General features: G+C 34.2%; 1 protein-coding gene across 1 annotated transcript in view; it reads right to left on the reverse strand.

Annotated features, from left to right (window-relative positions):
* Positions 1–10,109: 10,109 nt before the first annotated feature.
* Positions 10,110–24,894, reverse strand: part of LOC134294603 (tetratricopeptide repeat protein 28-like) — a 103,867-nt gene continuing 89,082 nt past the window's right edge. The window contains 8 exon segments of the mRNA XM_062966176.1: positions 10,110–10,886; positions 10,956–11,070; positions 11,117–12,415; positions 16,097–16,204; positions 16,355–16,514; positions 21,135–21,158; positions 21,311–21,387; positions 22,882–23,167. Of these exon segments, the coding sequence (XP_062822246.1) occupies positions 11,865–12,415; positions 16,097–16,204; positions 16,355–16,514; positions 21,135–21,158; positions 21,311–21,387; positions 22,882–23,167 (1,206 nt within the window). The 3' untranslated portion in view covers positions 10,110–10,886; positions 10,956–11,070; positions 11,117–11,864.

A 24,894-nucleotide genomic window follows, 5' to 3' on the forward strand; every position in this document is an offset into this window, starting at 1 on the left:
ATATATATATATATATATTACAAAATATAGAAAGCATGGCACATGGCCTGTTGTGGGTTTTGGCCTTTTTTTGGGGGGTGTTGTGATTGTATTTTTTGTGTGATTGTGTTGTATCTCACTGGAGGCAGGGATGATGGATTGTGTTGCCAATTTTTAGAGTTTGGTGGGTGTTGGGTTTTGTTGTTTTGTGAGTTGCCGTGATGCCAAAAGCCTTTTATATATATATAGAATACAATCTATATATATATATAAAAGAGTGATGGCATCACGGCGACGCACAAAACCACCTCGAAATTTGACGACACAACCCATCATCCACGCCTCTAGGTTGATACAATATAATACAATCTATATCATATATATATATATATATATATATATATATATATATATATATATATATATATATATATAAAAAATAATAAAAGTGAATGTTTGTATGTTTGTATGTGGCAACTTTCTGATTGGCCGCCACTTCCACAAGCCACTGTAACCACCAGGAATCACTGACATGGACCAAACTTGGCACACAGAACCCCTATGACCCATTGTACGTCCTGGTGCCGTTTGGGGGATGATGGGCCATGGAGGATGGGATTTGCAGTACTTTCAAACACTTGAACTCCCACACACTATTGCAATGCCCACCAGTGACGGATCTGGACCAAACTTGGCACACAGAACCCCTATGACCCATTGTACGTCCTGGTGCCGTTTGGGGATGATGGGCCATGGAGGATGGGATTTGCAGTACTTTCAAACACTTGAACTCCCACACACTATTGCAATGCCCACCAGTGACGGATCTGGACCAAACTTGGCACACAGAACCCCTATGACCCATTGTACGTCCTGGTGCCGTTTGGGGATGATGGGCCATGGAGGATGGGATTTGCAGTACTTTCAAATACTTGAACTCCCACACACTATTGCAATGCCCACCAGTGACGGATCTGGACCAAACTTGGCACACAGAACCCCTATGACCCATTGTACGTCCTGGTGCCGTTTGGGGGATGATGGGCCATGGAGGATGGGATTTGCAGTACTTTCAAACACTTGAACTCCCACACACTATTGCAATGCCCACCAGTGACGGATCTGGACCAAACTTGGCACACAGAACCCCTATGACCCATTGTACGTCCTGGTGCCGTTTGGGGGATGATGGGCCATGGAGGATGGGATTTGCAGTACTTTCAAATACTTTCACTCCCACACACTATTGCAATGCCCACCAGTGACGGATCTGGACCAAACTTGGCACACAGAACCCCTATGACCCATTGTACGTCCTGGTGCCGTTTGGGGGATGATGGGCCATGGAGGATGGGATTTGCAGTACTTTCAAACACTTGAACTCCCACACACTATTGCAATGCCCACCAGTGACGGATCTGGACCAAACTTGGCACACAGAACCCCTATGACCCATTGTACGTCCTGGTGCCGTTTGGGGGATGATGGGCCATGGAGGATGGGATTTGCAGTACTTTCAAACACTTGAACTCCCACACACTATTGCAATGCCCACCAGTGACGGATCTGGACCAAACTTGGCACACAGAACCCCTATGACCCATTGTACGTCCTGGTGCCGTTTGGGGGATGATGGGCCATGGAGGATGGGATTTGCAGTACTTTCAAACACTTGAACTCCCACAGACGACTGCAATGCCCACCAGTGACGGATCTGGACCAAACTTGGCACACAGAACCCCTATGACCCATTGTACGTCCTGGTGCCGTTTGGGGGATGATGGGCCATGGAGGATGGGATTTGCAGTACTTTCAAATACTTTCACTCCCACACACTATTGCAATGCCCACCAGTGACGGATCTGGACCAAACTTGGCACACAGAACCCCTATGACCCATTGTACGTCCTGGTGCCGTTTGGGGGATGATGGGCCATGGAGGATGGGATTTGCAGTACTTTCAAACACTTGAACTCCCACACACTATTGCAATGCCCACCAGTGACGGATCTGGACCAAACTTGGCACACAGAACCCCTATGACCCATTGTACGTCCTGGTGCCGTTTGGGGGATGATGGGCCATGGAGGATGGGATTTGCAGTACTTTCAAACACTTGAACTCCCACAGACGACTGCAATGCCCACCAGTGACGGATCTGGACCAAACTTGGCACACAGAACCCCTATGACCCATTGTACGTCCTGGTGCCGTTTGGGGGATGATGGGCCATGGAGGATGGGATTTGCAGTACTTTCAAATACTTTCACTCCCACACACTATTGCAATGCCCACCAGTGACGGATCTGGACCAAACTTGGCACACAGAACCCCTATGACCCATTGTACGTCCTGGTGCCGTTTGGGGGATGATGGGCCATGGAGGATGGGATTTGCAGTACTTTCAAACACTTGAACTCCCACACACTATTGCAATGCCCACCAGTGACGGATCTGGACCAAACTTGGCACACAGAACCCCTATGACCCATTGTACGTCCTGGTGCCGTTTGGGGGATGATGGGCCATGGAGGATGGGATTTGCAGTACTTTCAAACACTTGAACTCCCACAGACGACTGCAATGCCCACCAGTGACGGATCTGGACCAAACTTGGCACACAGAACCCCTATGACCCATTGTACGTCCTGGTGCCGTTTGGGGGATGATGGGCCATGGAGGATGGGATTTGCAGTACTTTCAAACACTTGAACTCCCACAGACGACTGCAATGCCCACCAGTGACGGATCTGGACCAAACTTGGCACACAGAACCCCTATGACCCAATGTACGTCCTGGTGCCGTTTGGGGGATGATGGGCCATGGAGGATGGGATTTGCAGTACTTTCAAACACTTGAACTCCCACACACTATTGCAATGCCCACCAGTGATGGATCTGGACCAAACTTGGCACACAGAACCCCTATGACCCATTGTACGTCCTGGTGCCGTTTGGGGGATGATGGGCCATGGAGGATGGGATTTGCAGTACTTTCAAACACTTGAACTCCCACACACTATTGCAATGCCCACCAGTGATGGATCTGGACCAAACTTGGCACACAGAACCCCTATGACCCAATGTACGCCCTGGTGCCGTTTGGGGGATGATGGGCCATGGAGGATGGGATTTGCAGTACTTTCAAACACTTGAACTCCCACAGACGACTGCAATGCCCACCAGTGACGGATCTGGACCAAACTTGGCACACAGAACCCCTATGACCCATTGTACGTCCTGGTGCCGTTTGGGGGATGATGGGCCATGGAGGATGGGATTTGCAGTACTTTCAAACACTTGAACTCCCACACACTATTGCAATGCCCACCAGTGACGGATCTGGACCAAACTTGGCACACAGAACCCCTATGACCCATTGTACGTCCTGGTGCCGTTTGGGGGATGATGGGCCATGGAGGATGGGATTTGCAGTACTTTCAAACACTTGAACTCCCACACACTATTGCAATGCCCACCAGTGACGGATCTGGACCAAACTTGGCACACAGAACCCCTATGACCCAATGTACGTCCTGGTGCCGTTTGGGGGATGATGGGCCATGGAGGATGGGATTTGCAGTACTTTCAAACACTTGAACTCCCACACACATTTTTTGTGTGATTGTGTTGTATCTTACTGGAGGCAGGGATGATGGATTGTGTTGCCAATTTTAGAGTTTGGTGGGCGTTGGGTTTTGTTGTTTTGTGAGTTGCCGTGATGCCAAAAGCCTTTTATATATATAGACTAGCTGTGCCCGGCCACGCGTTGCTGTGGCGAAGTCTGGTGGTCTGGGAAATAAAGTATTGAGGAATTGGTGGTAGTTAAGGTCAAGGGTCCCCTGGGCTGAGTGGGTTGCTAGGAGACCAAGTGGGCGGAGCTTAGCCTTCTAACTGGCAGCAACTGGATAAAAACAATTATTCCTCTCTCTCTCTAATTAGAACTTTATTTTTCTTTTCTTTTTTGTTGTATCAACCTAGAGGCGTGGATGATGGGTTGTGTTGTCAAATTTCGAGGTTGGGGGGCCTGTAGTTTTGTTGTTTTGTGCGTCGCCGCGATGCCATCACTCATTTATAGATATAGATTTATAATGTTTTGAACTGGATTATCTGGACTCCACAATATAATATTAATAATGCCATATAATAATATTAATTATATGATATATATTACATATAATATTACAGTATAGTGGTATAGTTCAATATAGTAATATTTAATGCTAATACTGTGTGATGCTAATAATATAATATATTGTATGTACATATAATATTGATAATAATATTATAATGTAATACAATATAATATTAATAATGCCATATAATAATATTAATTATATGTTATATATTACATATAATATTACAGTATAGTGGTATAGTTCAATATAGTAATATATAATGCTAATATTATGCTATGCTAATAATATAATATATTGTATCTACATATAATATTGATAATAATATTATAATGTAACACAATATAACACTAATAATAATACCATATAATAATATTAATTATATATTCTATATTACGTATAATATTAATAATAATATTACAGTACAGTGGTATAGTTCAATATAGTAATATATAATGCTAATATTGTGCTATGCTAATAATATAATATACTGTATGTACATATAATATTGATAATAATATTATAATGTAATACAATATAACACTAATAATACCATATAATAATATTAATTATATATTCTATATTACATATAATATTACTAATAATATTACAGTATAGTGGTATAGTTCAATATAGTAATATATAATGCTAATATTGTGCTATGCTAATAATATAATATATTGTATACACATATAATATTGATAATATTATAATGTAACACAATATAACACTAATAATAATACCATATAATAATATTAATTATATATTCTATATTACGTATAATATTAATAATAATATTACAGTACAGTGGTATAGTTCAATATAGTAATATATAATGCTAATATTGTGCGATGCTAATAATATAATATATTGTATCTACATATAATATTGATAATAATATTATAATGTAACACAATATAACACTAATAATAATACCATATAATAATATTAATTATATATTCTATATTACATATAATATTACTAATAATATTACAGTATAGTGGTATAGTTCAATATAGTAATATATAATGCTAATATTGTGCGATGCTAATAATATAATATATTGTATGTACATATAATATTGATAATAATATTATAATGTAACACAATATAACACTAATAATAATACCATATAATAATATTAATTATATATTCTATATTACATATAATATTACTAATAATATTACAGTCCCCTGGACTGAGTGGGTTGCTAGGAGACCAAGTGGGCGGAGCTTAGCCTTCTAACTGGCAGCAACTGGATAAAAACAATTATTCCTCTCCCTCTAATTAGGAATTTATTTTTCTTTTCTTTTATTGTGTTGCCAATTTTAGAGTTTGGTGGGCGTTGGGTTTTGCTGTTTTGTGAGTTGCCGTGATGCCAAGAGCCTTTTATATATATAGATACTGTATTTAATTGGTTGTATTTTTTATATGTTGTTGTTTTTAATGATGTATCGGCATCGAATTGTTGCCAATTGAGTCCCTCCGGGTGAGAAGGGCGGGATAGAAATATTTGAAATAAAATAAATAAATAAATAAATAAATTATTTTAATAAAATATAATGAAAATAATGAAATAATAAATGTATTTAAATATAAACCTAACAAAACAATAGCACATATATTATTACTATTAATGATGAAAATATAAAAAAATATATTGAAATATTCATATATTAATAACTGAATGAAATATTAATAAAAATAATAAAAGTAAGTAGTAATAATAATAGGCAGAAACGATAGAAATCTCATGCTTTTTTTTTAATAAGACACAGAAATCACAAAGGAAGAGGCCAAAATGCCCTTTTTTGGTGTGTTTTTTCTTCTTTTTTTTAAGCAATAAAAATATCAAATTCTTTTTACAAGGAAATATATATAAAAAGACTGAATGCAGAGACAGAGATAATAATAATAATCCATTTACAAAAGCATATTTCAACTTCATAAACAAGAAGTGACGTGCGTGTTTTTTTGTGTAATTTTTTCGTATTTGTGTATTTGTGCATTTTTGGTGTATTTTTCCTCTACTTATTTGTGTATTTTTTGCATATTTTTCTGTATTTATTTCTGTATTCTATATATTTTAAAATTTATAATATTTTTCCAAATTAATCAGTTTTTTCTTCCATAATTGGAAGAATTTCTTTTCATAATTGATTTTCCATATTTCTCCCAAATAATCTATTTTCCAAATTAATTTTCTATATATTTTTAAAATTTATTCTTCCATATTTTTTTCCATTTTTTCCCAAATTTATTTTCCATTTTTCCAAATGTCCCATATATTTTTATTTTTGCCCATTTTTCCTTTTTTTTCCTGATTTTTCCCATATTTTTCCCAATTTTCCATTTTTTCCAAATTAATTTCCTATATTCTCCCCCAAATTATTTCCCATTTTTTCTGAATTTCCCATTTTTTCTGAATTTCCCATATTTTCCCTAGTTTATTTTCCATTTGTTTCAGAATTAATTTCCCATATTTTTCCTAATTTTCCATTTTTCCTGAATTAATTTCCCATATTTTTTCTGATTTTATTTTCCATTTCTTCCCAAATTAATTTCCTATATTTTTCCAAATTTATTTCCCATATATTTCCTAATTAATTTCATCTACGTTTCTGAATTAATTTCCCCCCAATTTTTTCACACTTTTCCCAATTAACTTTTCATTTTTTTCAGAATTAATTTCCCATATTTTTCCTAATTTTCCATATTTTTGTCCAAATGAATTTTCCATATTTTCCTGAATCAATATGAATTATTAACATCCAAATAATTAATATGCATATTTATAATTAATTAATGCAAATAATACGCATATTACATTGATATTTGCATAATATGAATATTATTTCTCCCGTATTAAATGACAGAAACAAATACAGAAAAATATTCCCCAAACAAATAAATTAAAATCCTTCCCTCGTGGTTTCCATCCAAAGGCATTACGACCGATGCTTTTATTGCTTATGGCGAGACATGCAAATTTTTGTTTCGTAAAAAAAGACGACAGTAAACAACAAGAATAAACAACAACAAATAATTTGTGTGTTTCCGGACACTCCGATAAGCACCGTAAAAGGAAAACGGAAGCATTTGTGGTGTAATGGGAGAACTCATTTGCATAGGCCACGCCCCCTAAATACTTAAAGGGGAAGCCGTCCTGAGAGAGAGATGCATAGATGGGACTCTATTATTATTATTATTGTATTATTAATTAGCACTGACCATTCGATACCACTTTGGACCTCCGAACCTTAATGTCCAGATAACAGAAAAACTATTAAAATGTTAATTGTGTCCATCCCTTAATTAAATAGCTAATCTTTCGACCTCCGAAATCTGAAGGTCCGGCAACTGACCGCTCCCTCGAAAACTTAGTGTCTGAATAATAATAATATTTGTGTGCGTTTTCCCCATTTGAGTGGTCATCCAATGACCTTAAGGTCAACTAAACTGACCGCTTGAGCTTCATACAAAGAAATGACCACAAGGAAGGTCATGATTGACCCCTTGACCCCAACTGACCACTTGAGCTTCATGTCCCGGTAATACAAAGGAATGACGCCAAGGAAGGTCAAGATTGACCCCTTGACCCCAACTGACCACTTGAGCTTCATGTCCCGGTAATACAAAGGAATGACGCCAAGGAAGGTCATGATTGACCCCTTGACCCCAACTGACCACTTGAGCTTCATGTCCCGGTAATACAAAGGAATGACCCCAAGGAAGGTCATGATTGACCCCTTGACCCCAACTGACCACTTGAGCTTCATGTCCCGGTAATACAAAGGAATGACCCCAAGGAAGGTCAAGATTGACCCCTTGACCCCAACTGACCACTTGAGCTTCATGTCCCGGTAATACAAAGGAATGACCCCAAGGAAGGTCAAGATTGACCACTTGACCCCAACTGACCACTTGAGCTTCATGTCCCGGTAATACAAAGGAATGACCCCAAGGAAGGTCATGATTGACCCCTTGACCCCAACTGACCACTTGAGCTTCATGTCCCGGTAATACAAAGGAATGACCCCAAGGAAGGTCAAGATTGACCACTTGACCCCAACTGACCACTTGAGCTTCATGTCCCGGTAATACAAAGGAATGACCACAAGGAAGGTCATGATTGACCCCTTGACCCCAACTGACCACTTGAGCTTCATGTCCCGGTAATACAAAGGAATGACCACAAGGAAGGTCATGATTGACCCCTTGACCCCAACTGACCACTTGAGCTTCATGTCCCGGTAATACAAAGGAATGACCACAAGGAAGGTCATGATTGACCCCTTGACCCCAACTGACCACTTGAGCTTCATGTCCCGGTAATACAAAGGAATGACCCCAAGGAAGGTCATGATTGACCCCTTGACCCCAACTGACCACTTGAGCTTCATGTCCCGGTAATACAAAGGAATGACCCCAAGGAAGGTCAAGATTGACCACTTGACCCCAACTGACCACTTGAGCTTCATGTCCCGGTAATACAAAGGAATGACCACAAGGAAGGTCATGATTGACCCCTTGACCCCAACTGACCACTTGAGCTTCATGTCCCGGTAATACAAAGGAATGACCACAAGGAAGGTCATGATTGACCCCTTGACCCCAACTGACCACTTGAGCTTCATGTCCCGGTAATACAAAGGAATGACCCCAAGGAAGGTCATGATTGACCCCTTGACCCCAACTGACCACTTGAGCTTCATTTTCTTGGTCATATGAAGGAATGACCACAAGGAAGGTCAAGATTGACCCCTTGACTGACCACTTGAGCTTCATGTCTTGGTCATATGACGGAATGACCACAATGAAGGTCAAGATTGGTCTCATGACCTTTGTTGACCCCCAAATTGTCTGACCTGTTCATTGACCCCTTGACCTTATGGGGGTCACCAAATGACTTCATTCAAATGGCCTCTTGACCGTAATGTCCACCAGGGTCTGAGTTGACCCTCAGACCCAATCATCTGACTTCTTGACCTCATGAGTGACCACTTAACCTCACCGAATGACCTCTCAACTGAAATGACTGATTGACCATAATGTCCATTGGCATCTGAATAATCCATAGAGATGGCCATAAGACTCAAACGTTCTGGCCCTTTGACCTCATCAATGACCTCTTAACCTTAGCTGAAATGACCTCTTGAGCATAACATCTGTCAGAGTCTGAATGATTTGAAGCGTTGACCACAATATGACCCCTTGACCAGTTGACCCACTAATTGACCGCTTGACCTTGAGTGAAATGACCTCTTGACTGTAATGCCCATCAGTCTGAATAATTCAGAGTTGACCATAAGACCCCATAATACAAAACCCCTTGACCGGTTGACCATAATAATTTGACCTGTTGATTGACCTCTTGACCTTAAGTGAACTGATCTCTTGTGCGTAATGTCCATCAGGGTCTGAATAATCCGGAGAGTTGACCACAAGACCCAATCATCTGACCTCTTGACCTCATGACTGACCACTAAACCTTATGAGGGCACTGAATGATCTCTTGACCTTAATTGAAATGAACTATTGACTGTAATGTCCTTCAGAGTAATTCAGAGTTGACCTTAAGACCCAACGGTCTGACCTCTTGACCACTTGACCTTACTGGGGGGAGGGTCACCAAATGACCTCTTGAACTTAACTGGAATGACCTCTTGATGGGAATGTCCTTTGGGGTCTGAAAAATCCATAGAGATGACCCATTCACCCACTGAAATGACCTATTGACTGTAATGTCCATCAGGGTCCGAATAATCCAAAAAGATGACCCATTGACCCACTGATTGACCCTTGACCATAATGTCCATCAAGGTCTGAATAAACCACAGAGAGGACCCATTGATCCATTGAAATGACCTCTTGACCATAATGTCCATCAGGATCTGAACAATCCATACCACTGACCTATTGACCCATTGAAATGACCACTTGACCACAATATCCACCAGGGTCCGAATAATCCATAAAGATGACCCATTAACCCATTGAAATGACCTCTTGACCATCCAAACTATCCATATTGTTGACACATTGAAATGACCTCTTGACCATAATGTCCATCGGGGTCTGAATAATCCATAAAGATGACCCATTGACCCATTGAAATGACCTCTTGACCATAATGTCCATCGGGGTCTGAATAATCCATAAAGATGACCCATTAACCCATTGAAATGACCTCTTGAACATCCAAACTATCCATAGTGTTGACCCATTGAAATGACCTCTTGACCATAATGTCCATTGGGGTCTGAATAATCCATAGAGATGACCCATTAACCCATTGAAATGACCTCTTGAACATCCAAACTATCCATAGTGTTGACCCATTGAAATGACCTCTTGACCATAATGTCCATCAGGGTCTGAATAATCCATAAAGATGACCCATTGAAATGACCTCTTGACCATCCAAACTATCCATATTGTTGACCCATTGAAATGACCTCTTGACCATAATGTCCATCGGGGTCTGAATAATCCATAAAGATGACCCATTAACCCATTGATTGACCTCTTGACTGTAATGTCCATCAGGTTCCGATTAATCCATAGAGATGACCCATTGAAATGACCTCTTGACCATAATGTCCATTGGGGTCTGAATAATCCATAAAGATGACCCATTAACCCATTGAAATGACCTCTTGACCATCCAAACTATCCATATTGTTGACACATTGAAATGACCTCTTGACCATAATGTCCATCGGGGTCTGAATAATCCATAAAGATGACCCATTGACCCATTGAAATGACCTCTTGACCATAATGTCCACCAGGGTCCGAATAATCCATAAAGATGACCCATTAACCCATTGAAATGACCTCTTGAACATCCAAACTATCCATAGTGTTGACCCATTGAAATGACCTCTTGACCATAATGTCCATCAGGGTCTGAATAATCCATAAAGATGACCCATTGACCCATTGAAATGACCTCTTGACCATCCAAACTATCCATATTGTTGACCCATTGAAATGACCTCTTGACCATAATGTCCATCGGGGTCTGAATAATCCATAAAGATGACCCATTAACCCATTGAAATGACCTCTTGACCATCCAAACTATCCATATTGTTGACCCATTGAAATGACCTCTTGACCATAATGTCCATTGGGGTCTGAATAATCCATAAAGATGACCCATTGACCCATTGATTGACCTCTTGACTGTAATGTCCATCAGGTTCCGATTAATCCATAGAGATGACCCATTGAAATGACCTCTTGACCGTAATGTCCACCAGGGTCCGAATAATCCATAGAGATGACCCTAAGACCCAATTGTTTGACTTCTTAACCATAAGACCCCGTAACACGACCACATAAGCAGTTGACCATAAGACCCAAATGTCTGACCCTTTGATCTTCAGTGAAGACCTCTTGACCGTAATGTCCATCAGGTTCCGATTAATCCATAGAGATGACCCATTGAAATGACCTCTTGACCGTAATGTCCACCAGGGTCCGAATAATCCATAGAGATGACCCTAAGACCCAATTGTTTGACTTCTTAACCATAAGACCCCGTAACACGACCACATAAGCAGTTGACCATAAGACCCAAATGTCTGACCCTTTGATCTTCAGTGAAGACCTCTTGAGGGCAACGTCCACTAGGGTCCGAATAATCCCCTTGACCCTCCTGAGGGTCCGAATAACCCGACCCCTCAACGCCGGTTGGCGTGTTCCGGAATCCCAGAGGCCGCCCAGTCCACGTGCGCTGGTTCAGCACTTGGGAGACGGGAAGAGGCGCCCAGAGGGGGGCAGGAAACGGCTGTTGCGCCCATTGGGCCGGATGGACGGCAAGGCGGCGGTCAAGCGGTCAGCCCCGTGGCGGGGGGAGAGGTTGAGCAGTGCCTGGACGCCCCTCTCGGGGGTCAAAGTAGAAGCCGGGCGTCGGAAGGCGCTTCCTTCGGACAATCGCCGCTCCGCGGACCCGCCGGTTTCGAGGGCCTTCTTGACCGCCTGGAAGGGGGAGTTGGGGCCGGGGGAGAAGGTCACGGCCTCGCTGGACACGATGGAGAAGCCGCCGTAGTGGTCCTCCTCCTCCTCCTCCTCCTCCTCGTCCTCGTCTTCGTCCTCGTCTTTGGCCCTCCGGGCAGACGAAGCGACGGAGCTGAGGCTGTAGAGGGACAGGGCGTCCGAGGAGGGGCCGAGATGACCGCTCGGACAGAGGGGCGGGGCCAAGGGCAGAGGGGGCGGGGCCGAGGAGGAGGCCAAAGACTCCAAGGAGGAGGAGCTGTCCAGGCTCAGGCGCTTCGGGACCTCCGCCCAGTCTGTCAATATAATATAATATAATATAATATTTATTTTATTTATTTATTTATTTGCGACATTTATATCCCGCCCTTCTATATACATACAATATATTATATTATACAACTATATCGCAATATTATTAGTAATATTGCATGTAATATAAATATACAATGATAATAGTGAATTATAATTATTACTACATTGTATTACATCATGATATTATTATTAATATGACATGTATAGACAATGTATTATCATATTAGTATAGTATAATATTACTATATATCATTATATCATTAAATTGATACAGGAGACAATAATAAATATGCCTATGAAATATAATAATATGCCTTAATCATATTAAATATTCCAGAAGCATCCTCTCCTGACATTTCACCCACATCTATGGCATAATAATAATAATAATAATAATAATAATAATAATAATAATAATTCCTATGTAATATAATATGCCTTAATCATATTAAATATTCCAGAAGCATCCTCTCCTGACATTTCACCCACATCTATGGCATAATAATAATAATAATAATAATAATAATAATAATAATAATAATAATAATTCCTATGTAATATAATATGCCTTAATCATATTAAATATTCCAGAAGCATCCTCTCCTGACATTTCACCCACATCTATGGCATAATAATAATAATAATAATAATAATAATAATAATAATAATTCCTATGTAATATAATATGCCTTAATCATATTAAATATTCCAGAAGCATCCTCTCCTGACATTTCACCCACATCTATGGCATAATAATAATAATAATAATAATAATAATAATAATAATAATAATAATAATAATAATTCCTATGTAATATAATATGCCTTAATCATATTAAATATTCCAGAAGCATCCTCTCCTGACATTTCACCCACATCTATGGCATAATAATAATAATAATAATAATAATTCCTATGTAATATAATATGCAATAAATAAATAAAAAGAATAAAATAAATTGAAAACAAAAATAATATACAATATAAAACAAAGTAATAAATTAAAATATAAAATAAAGAAATAAATTTTTAATATAATTAAAATGCAAAATTATACTATAATGTAATAAAAATATAATACTTATAATCAAAATACAAAATTATACTATAATGTAATAAAAATATAATATGATCAAAAGAATAAAATAAATTAAAACCAAAAATAATATGCAATATAATATAAAACAATAGATTAAAATGTAAAATAAATAAAAATACTGTATAATCAAAATACAAAATTATACTATAATGTAATAAAAATATAATATGATCAAAAGAATAAAATAAATTAAAACCAAAAATAATATGCAATATAATATAAAATAATAAATTAAAATGTAAAATAAATAAAAATACTGTATAATCAAAATACAAAATTATACTATAATGTAATAAAAATATAATACGAACAAAAGAATAAAATAAATTAAAACCAAAAATAATATGCAATATAATATAAAATAATAAATTAAAATGTAAAATAAATAAAAATACTGTATAATCAAAATACAAAATTATACTATAATATAATAAAAATTCAATATGATAAAATAATATAATAAAAATAATAAATTAAAAACAAAAATAATATGCAATAATATAAAATAAAATAATAAACTAAAATATAAAATAAAGAAATAAAAATATTAAGATAATTAAAATATAAAATTATACTATAATGCAATACAATAAAATGACATAATAAAAATTATAAAATAAATTAAAAACAAAATAATATACAATGATATAAAATAAAATAATTAAATATAAAATAAAGAAATAAAAATATTAATATAATTAAAATACAAAATTATACTATAATATAATAAAATATAATATGATAAAGTAATATAAAAATAATTAAAAAATTAAAAACAAAAATAATATACAATATAATATAAAATAAAATAAAAAATTAAATGAAAAATAAATGAAAAGATTAATATAATTAAAATACAAAATTATACTATAATAAAAATACAATACAATAAAATCATATAATAAAAATAGTAAAATAAAAACAAAAATAATATACAATATAATATAAAATAAAATAATAAATTAATTAAAATACAAAATTATGCTATAATGTAATACAAACATAATACAATAAAATAACAATAAAAATAATATAATAAATTAAAAACAATACAATAAAATCATATAATAAAAATAGTAAAATAAATTAAAAACAAAAATAATATACAATATAATATAAAATAAAATAATAAATTAATTAAAATACAAAATTATGCTATAATGTAATACAAACATAATACAATAAAATAACAATAAAAATAATATAATAAATTAAAAACAATACAATAAAATCATATAATAAAAATAGTAAAATAAATTAAAAACAAAAATAATATACAATATAATATAAAATAAAATAATAAATTAATTAAAATACAAAATTATGCTATAATGTAATACAAACATAATACAATAAAATAACAATAAAAATAATATAATAAATTAAAAACAATACAATAAAATCATATAATAAAAATAGTAAAATAAATTAAAAACAAAAATAATATACAATATAATATAAAATAAAATAATAAATTAATTAAAATACAAAATTATGCTATAATGTAATACAAACATAATACAATAAAATAACAATAAAAATAATATAATAAATTAAAAACAATACAATAAAATCATATAATAAAAATAATAAAATAAATTAAAAACAAAAATAATATACAATATAATATAAAATAAAATAATAAAATAATTAAAATACAAAATTATGATATAATGTCATACAAACATAATACAATAAAATAACAATAAAAATAATATAATAAATTAAAAACAATACAATAAAATCATATAATAAAAATAGTAAAATAAATTAAAAACAAAAATAATATACAATATAATATAAAATAAAATAATAAATTAATTAAAATACAAAATTATGCTATAATGTCATACAAACATAATACAATAAAATAACAATAAAAATAATATAATAAATTAAAAACAATACAATAAAATCATATAATAAAAATAGTAAAATAAATTAAAAACAAAAATAATATACAATATAATATAAAATAAAATAATAAATTAATTAAAATACAAAATTATGCTATAATATAATACAAACATAATACAATAAAATAACAATAAAGATAATATAATAAATTAAAAACAATACAATAAAATCATATAATAAAAATAGTAAAATAAATTAAAAACAAAAATAATATACAATATAATATACAATAAAATAATAAATTAATTAAAATACAAAATTATGCTATAATGTAATACAAACATAATACAATAAAATAACAATAAAAATAATATAATAAATTAAAAACAATACAATAAAATCATATAATAAAAATAGTAAAATAAATTAAAAACAAAAGTAATATACAATATAATATAAAATAAAATAATAAATTAATTAAAATACAAAATTATGCTATAATGTAATACAAACATAATACAATAAAATAACAATAAAAATAATATAATAAACTAAAAACAAAAATAATATACAATAATATGATATAAAATAAAACATAATACAATAGTATAATAAAATATAAAATAATAAAAATAATGAAGAACAAATATAAAATAATAAAATAAAATTGTGATATTAGAACTTAATTTTCAAAATTAGGAATTACCGAAGAGGGCCATGAGGGCCTGGAGGGCAAAGGTCAAGGGTCGTCTCCCGGCCTGCTTGCCCGTCTTCAAGATGACCTCTTCCTGACCCACTTCGCACAAGTCGAAGCCTGAGAAATAGGAATTGGAAAATAATAATAATAATAATAATAATAAAAAACATAGAAATATAATTTTTATATTGTTTAATTAATTATATTAATTAATATAATTAATTAAAATAATAAAATAATAAAATAATTTAATTAAATACCACGTACCGAGGGCGGCCAGGAACTCGTGGCAACCGGGAAGTCGCCATAATTGGACGCTGATGGCGACCTGGAAGGAGGATGTGGAAGAGGAAGTGGAAGTACAGGAAGAGGAAATGGCCTCCGGGTCCTTCTCCCCGACCTGGAAGTGGACCAGCACCTGGTGGAGCTGAAATGACAGTTGGCAGTCATGGGCAGGGTCCGGGAAAAATAGTAATAATAGTAATAATAATAATAATAATAATAATTGTAATAGAGAGGAGAGTTTTGGAATCCCAGAGGCCGTCATGTCCATGCATTCTGCTTACATTACGCTATATTAATAATAATAATATACTACTAATAATAATAATATAACAATATACTACTACTAATAATAATATTATTATTATTAATATTAATATTATATTATTGTTAAAACAATAATATAATATAATATATAATAATAAAATAATTACGATGATGCATAATGTAAGAACATAAGAATAATATAATAAATATTATATTATATATTATTATATCATTATATGAATACTACTACTAATAATAATAATATAACAATAATAATATAATGATGACGCATAATATAAGAAGAATATAATAAAAATTATTATATTATATATTATTAGATCATTATATTATATGAATACTACTACTAATAATAATAATAATATAATAATAATTGTAATAGAGAGGAGAGTTTTGGAATCCCAGAGGCCGTCATGTCCATGCATTCTGCTTACATTACGCTATATTAATAATAATAATATACTACTACTAATAATAATATAACAATAATATAATATAATATATAATAATAAAATAATTACGATGATGCATAATGTAAGAACATAAGAATAATATAATAAATATTATATTATATATTATTATATCATTATATTATATGAATACTACTACTACTAATAATAATAATATAATAATATAATAATAATTGTAATAGAGAGGAGAGTTTTGGAATCCCAGAGGCCGTCATGTCCATGCATTCTGCTTACATTACGCTATATTAATAATAATAATATACTACTAATAATAATAATATAACAATAATATAATATAATAATAAAATAATTACGATGATGCATAATGTAAGAACATAAGAATAATATAATAAATATTATATTATATATTATTATATCATTATATGAATACTACTACTACTACTAATAATAATATAACAATAATAATATAATGATGATGCATAATGTAAGAACATAAGAATAATATAATAAATATTATATTATATATTATTATATCATTATATGAATACTACTACTACTAATAATAATAATATAATAATAATAATTGTAATAGAGAGGAGAGTTTTGGAATCCCAGAGGCCGTCATGTCCATGCATTCTGCTTACATTACGCTATATTAATAATAATAATATACTACTAATAATAATAATAATATAACAATAATATAATATAATATATAATAATAATATAATTACGATGATGCATAATGTAAGAACATAAGAATAATGTGGATGTGGAAGAGGAAGTGGAAGTACAGGAAGAGGAAATGGCCTCCGGGTCCTTCTCCCCGACCTGGAAGTGGACCAGCACCTGGTGGAGCTGAAATGACAGTTGGCAGTCATGGGCAGGGTCTGGGAAAAATAGTAATAATAATAATAATAATAATAATAATAATAATAATAATTGTAATAGAGAGGAGAGTTTTGGAATCCCAGAGGCCGTCATGTCCATGCATTCTGCTTACATTACGCTATATTAATAATAATATTATGCATATCATTATTATATTATATTATTGTTATATTATTATTAGTAGTAGTATTCATATAATATAATGATATAATATAAATATATAATATAATAAAAATTATTATATTATTCTTATATTCTTACATTATGCATCATCATTATTATATTATTATGTTATATTATTGTTATATTATTATTAGTAGTAGTAGTAGTATTCATATAATGATACAATAATAATATATTATATAATAATTATATTATTATTACATTCTGATATTATGCATCATCATAATTATTTTATTATTATATATTATATTATATTATTGTTATATTATTGTTAGAAGTAGTATATTATAATATAACAATAATATAATATAATATATAATAATAAAATAATGTAAGAACATAAGAATAATATAATAAATATTATATTATATATTATTATATCATTATATGAATACTACTACTACTAATAATAAGATAACAATAATATAATATAATATATAATAATAAAATAATTACGATGATGCATAATGTAAGAACATAAGAATAATATAATAAATATTATATTATATATTATTATATCATTATATGAATACTACTACTACTAATAATAATAATATAACAATAATAATATAATGATGATGCATAATGTAAGAACATAAGAATAATATAATAAATATTATTATATTATATATTATTATATCATTATAGTATATGAATACTACTACTACTACTACTAATAATAATATAATAATAATAATAATTGTAATAGAGAGGAGAGTTTTGGAATCCCAGAGGCCGTCATGTCCATGCATTCTGCTTACATTACGCTATATTAATAATAATATATAATAATAATAATAATAATAATAATAATATAATAATGATGATGCATAATATAAGAATATAAGAATAATATAAGAAATATGATGATATTATATATTATTATTATATCATATTATATGAATACTACTACTACTACTAATAATCATATAACAATAATATAGAATAATATAATACATAATAATAAAACAAAAAGGATGATGCATAATATAAGAATATAAGCATAATAAAATTATTATATTATATATTATTATTATATCATATTATATGAATACTACTACTACTACTACTACTAATAATAATAATATAACAATAATATAGTATAATATAATATATAATAATAAAATAATAAGGATGATGCATAATATAAGAATATAAGAATAATATATAATATACTACTACTACTACTACTAATAATAATAATAATAATATAATATTATTACATATTAGTGTTGTTATTATATTATATTATGTAATGTCCAGGCAAAATAATGATAATAATAATATACAAAACAACAATTATATAATAATAATAATTGTAATAATAATAATATGATAGACACTTGGGAAGTGTTAAACTTATGATTTTGTGATACGAAATCCAGCGTATCTTATCTTGTTTGCTGTGTCATAAAATATAATAATAATAATAATAATAATAATAATAATAATAATAATTGTAATAATAATAATAATATGATAGACACTTGGGAAGTCTTCAATAATAATAATATAGTAATAATAATAATATAATGGGAAGTGTTCGACTTGTGATTTTGTGATTCGAAATCCAGCGTATCTTATCTTGTTTGCTGTGTCATAAAATATAATAATAATAATAATAATAATAATAATATAATAATAATTGTAATAGAGAGGAGAGTTTTGGAATCCCAGAGGCCGTCATGTCCATGCATTCTGCTTACATTACGCTATATTAATAATAATAATATACTACTACTAATAATAATATAATGGGAAGTGTTCGACTTGTGATTTTGTGATACGAAATCCAGCGTATCTTATCTTGTTTGCTGTGTCATAAAATATAATAATAATAATAATAATAATAATAATAATAATAATAATTGTAATAATAATAATATAATGGGAAGTGTTCGACTTGTGATTTTGTGATTCGAAATCCAGCGTATCTTATCTTGTTTGCTGTGTCATAAAATAAATAATAATAATATGATAGCAGCAATAATAATAATAATAATATGATAGTAATAATAATAATAATGATATAATTGTAATGATAATAAATAGTACAATATAATAAAAAATAAAAAAATAATATGATTTTGTGATACGAAATCCAGCGTATCTTATCTTGTTTGCTGTGTCATAAAATAAATAATAATAATATGATAGCAGCAATAATAATAATAATAATATGATAGTAATAATAATAATAATGATATAATTGTAATGATAATAAATAGTACAATATAATAAAAAATAAAAAAATAATATGATTTTGTGATACGAAATCCAGCGTATCTTATCTTGTTTGCTGTGTCATAAAATAAATAATAATAATATGATAGCAGCAATAATAATAATAATAATATGATAGTAATAATAATAATAATAATAACATAATTGTAATGATAATAAATAGTACAATATAATAAAAAATAAAAAAATAATATGATTTTGTGATACGAAATCCAGTGTATCTTATCTTGTTTGCTGTGTCATAAAATATAATAATAATAATATGATAGCAGCAATAATAATAATAATAATATGATAGTAATAATAATAATAATGATATAATTGTAATGATAATAAATAGTACAATATAATAAAAAATAAAAAAATAATATGATTTTGTGATACGAAATCCAGCGTATCTTATCTTGTTTGATGTGTCATAAAATAAATAATAATAATATGATAGCAGCAATAATAATAATAATAAGATAGTAATAATAATAATAATGATATAATTGTAATGATAATAAATAGTACAATATGATAAAAAATAAAAAATAATATGATTTTGTGATACGAAATCCAGCATATCTATCTTGTTTGCTGTGTCATAAAATATAATAATAATAATATGATAGCAGCAATAATAATAATAATAATATGATAGTAATAATAATAATATAATTGTAATGATAATAAAAAAATAATATAAACATAATATCAATCTATATGTTCCATCCCGCCTGACTTACCATTCCCACCATATTCCTCACAGCCTTTTGTTTTGGAAGCAGAAAAAGAAGGAAAAAGGAAGGAAGGAAGGAAGGAAGAGAGATATATATATATATATATATATATAAAACAGACAGCTAATCAATCAATATAACCGATCAATGGGATGGAGATGTAAGGGATCGGGGATCAATACCTGGCTGATGAGCTGCTCTCCGGCTTCGGAGGCCGAGGTGAGTTTGCACAGAGCCTGCAAGGCCGACACAGGGAGCCCTGAGAGGAAGAGGAAGAGGGAGAGGAAGTGAGGTCGGTATTTCCTCCCCGCCCCAAAAAGAAACAGGAGGGTTTCCCCCTTGGAAAGCATGTTTTCCTCCCCACTTCCTCTTCCTCCCCACTTCCTTTTCCTCTTCCTCCCTACTTCCTCCTCACTTCCTCCCCACTTCCTCTTCCTCCCCACTTCCTCCCCACTTCCTCTTCCTCTTCCTCCCTACTTCCTCCCCACTTCCTCCCCACTTCCTCTTCCTCCCCACTTCCTCCTCTCTTCTTCCTCCCAACTTCCTCACGTCTGCTTCCTCCTCACTTCCTCTTCCACCTTCACTTTCATTTCATTCCTCCACACTTCCTCCTCAGAGCCTCTTCCTTTCCACTTTCTCTTCCTTCCTACTTCCTTTCCCCCACTTCCTCTGACTTCCCCTTCCTTTCGTATCCTCTTCCACTTCCTCCCACATCCATTCCCTCTCCACTTCCTACCCAGTTCCATGTCATTTCCTCCCTCCACTTCCTCCCCAGTTTCACGTCATTTCCTCCCTCCACTTCCTACCCAGTTCCATGTCATTTCCTCCCTCCATTTCCTCCCCACTTCCCCTGCTACTTCCTCTTTGTCCTCTACTTCCATTTCATGTCCTTCCACTCCCCACTTCTTCCACACTTCCACTTCCTTCCCACTTCCTCCCTCTCTCCCCACTTCGATGTCATTTCCTCCCCGCTTCCTCCCCACTTCCCCTTCCTACTTCCACTTCCTCCCCACTTCCATGTCATTTACTCCCTCCACTTCCTCCCCACTTCCTACTTCCTACTTGCTCCCCACTTCCATGTCATTTCTTCCCTCCACTTTCTCCCCACTTCCCCTTCCTACTTCCACTTCCTCCCCAGTTCCATGTCATTTCCTCCCTCCACTTCCTCCCCACTTCCCCTTGCTACTTCCTCTTCTTCCTTTACTTCCATTTCATGTCCTTCCACTCCCCACTTCTTCCACACTTCTACTTCCTTCCCCTACTTCCCCTTCCTCTACTTCCTCCCCACTTCCATGTCATTTCCTCCCAGCTTCCTCCCCACTTCCCCTTCCTACTTCCCCTTCCTCCCCACTTCCATGTCATTTCCTCCCAGCTTCCTCCCCACTTCCCCTTCCTACTTCCCCTTCCTCCCCACTTCCATGTCATTTCCTCCCTCCACATCCTCCCCACTTCCCCTACTTCCTCTTCGTCCTCTACTTCCATTTCATGTCCTTCCACTCCCCACTTCTTCCACACTTCCACTTGCTCCCCACTTCGATGTCATTTCCTCACCACTTCCCCTTCCTACTTCCACTTCCTCCCCACTTCCATGTCATTTACTCCCTCCACTTCCTCCCCACTTCCTACTTCCTTTTCCTCCTCTACTTCCATTTCATGTCCTTCAACTCCTCACTTCCACTTCCACCCTCCACTTGCTCCCCACTTCCAAGTCATTTCCTCCCCACTTCCTCTTCCTCTTCCCACTTCCCCTTACCCAGGAGTGCCTGGAGGGTGCTGCTGCACTGCTGGAGCCGGTCCCCGGGGTCCTTGGTGGGGAAGAAGACGGCGGCCGGCAGGGAGGAGGCCGCTTCCTTCCTCTTCCCTCCCTCCGAGCAGGAAGTGGAAGTGGGGGAGGGCCCGCCGGGGTTGAGGCGGAAGCCCACCGCGCTGAGCAGGGCCTGCCACCCGGGGACCCCGCCCACCTTCTTGGCCACGCTGCTCTGGGACGTGTACATCGCGTTCTGCTGGCCCCCCTGGATGCGCTGCAGGGACTTCTCCACCTGGAAGGAAGTGAGCCGGAAGTGGCGCGTTGGTTTGTTTGTACCACAAAAATTCCCATTTATCATAAACGAATCGAACCCAAATTTGGTCCACACATGCGTTATAGTCTAACTTAAAATTATTGGGGTCACTTATGTCCAAACTCCACTCTGTTTGGAATTAGGACCCCAAAAACTAATCAATCTGTACGTATATTTGTTTGTACCGCAATAATCCCTCTAAGTAATTTAGGGATTGGGACCAAATTAAGCCCAGATATTGATTATAGTCTAATTTAAGATTATTGGCACCACTTAAGTCCAAACTCCACTCCGTTTGGAATAAGGACCCCAAAAAGTAATCAATCTGTACGTATATTTGTTTGTTCCCCAAGAATTCCTATAAGTCTTCACGGGATCGGGACCAAATTAAGACCAGATATTGATTATAGTCTAATTTAAGATTATTGGAATCACTTAAGTCCAAACTCCACTCCGTTTGGAATAAGGACCCCAAAAACTAATCAATTTGTACATATATTTGTTTGTACCCCAAAAACTCCAATAAGTCTTTGCGGAATCAGGACCAAATTTGGTCCAGATATTGATTATAGTCTAAATTAAAATTATTGGGGTCAATTAAGTCTGAACTCCACTCAGTTTAGCAGAAGGACCCCAAAAACTAATAAGTCTTTACGTATATTTGTTGGTACCGCAAACGCAATCCATTTAGAATAAGGACCCCAAGTACTAATCAATCTGTACGTATATTTGTTTGTCATGCAGCCAGATCCCAGGGCTGAATTTCCAAGCCCTGAATCTGGCTTCATAACATAAACATGCGAGCACCTGGCGGGAGAAGATAAAATGAGCCTGGGAACTCAGGGGTGAAAGTATAAACAATTATAATTGCTGTAGTGTGGGGGGGATAGAAACCTTGGTGGAAATGTGATCCAGAAGGTGGGGTTTGATGATGATATTTGCGTGTGATATTACGTTGCATCAGAAGTGATAAAATTAGATGTATGTAAACATTAGGTCATTCTCGACTTTTCCAAAGTCATGTATTCTTCAATAAAGATTGTGTTTGAGAGCAGCTGTCTTTGATCTGCGTTCAGACTGGTCCTTTGAAGTAAGCCTGACATTAAAGTCGAGAATCCCATTTCTCACCCTCCTGCGGAATTCGCAGTGAAGTGATAATGAGCGAGGAAGAAGATCAAAGCCCAAATGGGGCAGAGAGGCCTTTGCAAGGGGCCCGGCCGAAGAGAGAAGAAACGCTGCAAGCCATAGCCTCCTCTACGGGGTACCCCAGGCCGAACGGCGTGACCCAGAGAATTCCCAGGCTCGGAAGAGGCGTCTCTGCAGCTGCAGAAACCAGTTGGGGATCTGGAGGAAGTATGCCGGAGACCGTGGCCCTGCGGTTATCCATCCTGGAAACTAATTTATCCAGGCTGTCGGAAACCGTGGGGAGATTGGTGCCATTATTGGAAGAGAATCTCCAGAAGGAGGCCAGCCGATATGGCGCCGAGAGAGAACCAAGCAAAGAAGGAGATTGGAGCCAGAGGGGCCAGCGAGCGTCAACGCAGAGTCCCGTGGCGGCAAGGGACGAGGGAGATGAGGAATACTGGCAGGAGCTGGAGTTCCGGGACAGAATGGCGCGAGAAGTGGAGCGTCAGCGAGCCCTGGGAACTCTGAGGCCGCCGTCTCCAACAGAGCTCCCAACCCCCCGAATGGGCGTCGGGGTGGAA

This window comes from Anolis carolinensis, unplaced genomic scaffold, assembly GCF_035594765.1.
Source record: "Anolis carolinensis isolate JA03-04 unplaced genomic scaffold, rAnoCar3.1.pri scaffold_17, whole genome shotgun sequence".
NCBI classification, from domain to species: Eukaryota; Metazoa; Chordata; class Lepidosauria; order Squamata; family Dactyloidae; genus Anolis; species Anolis carolinensis.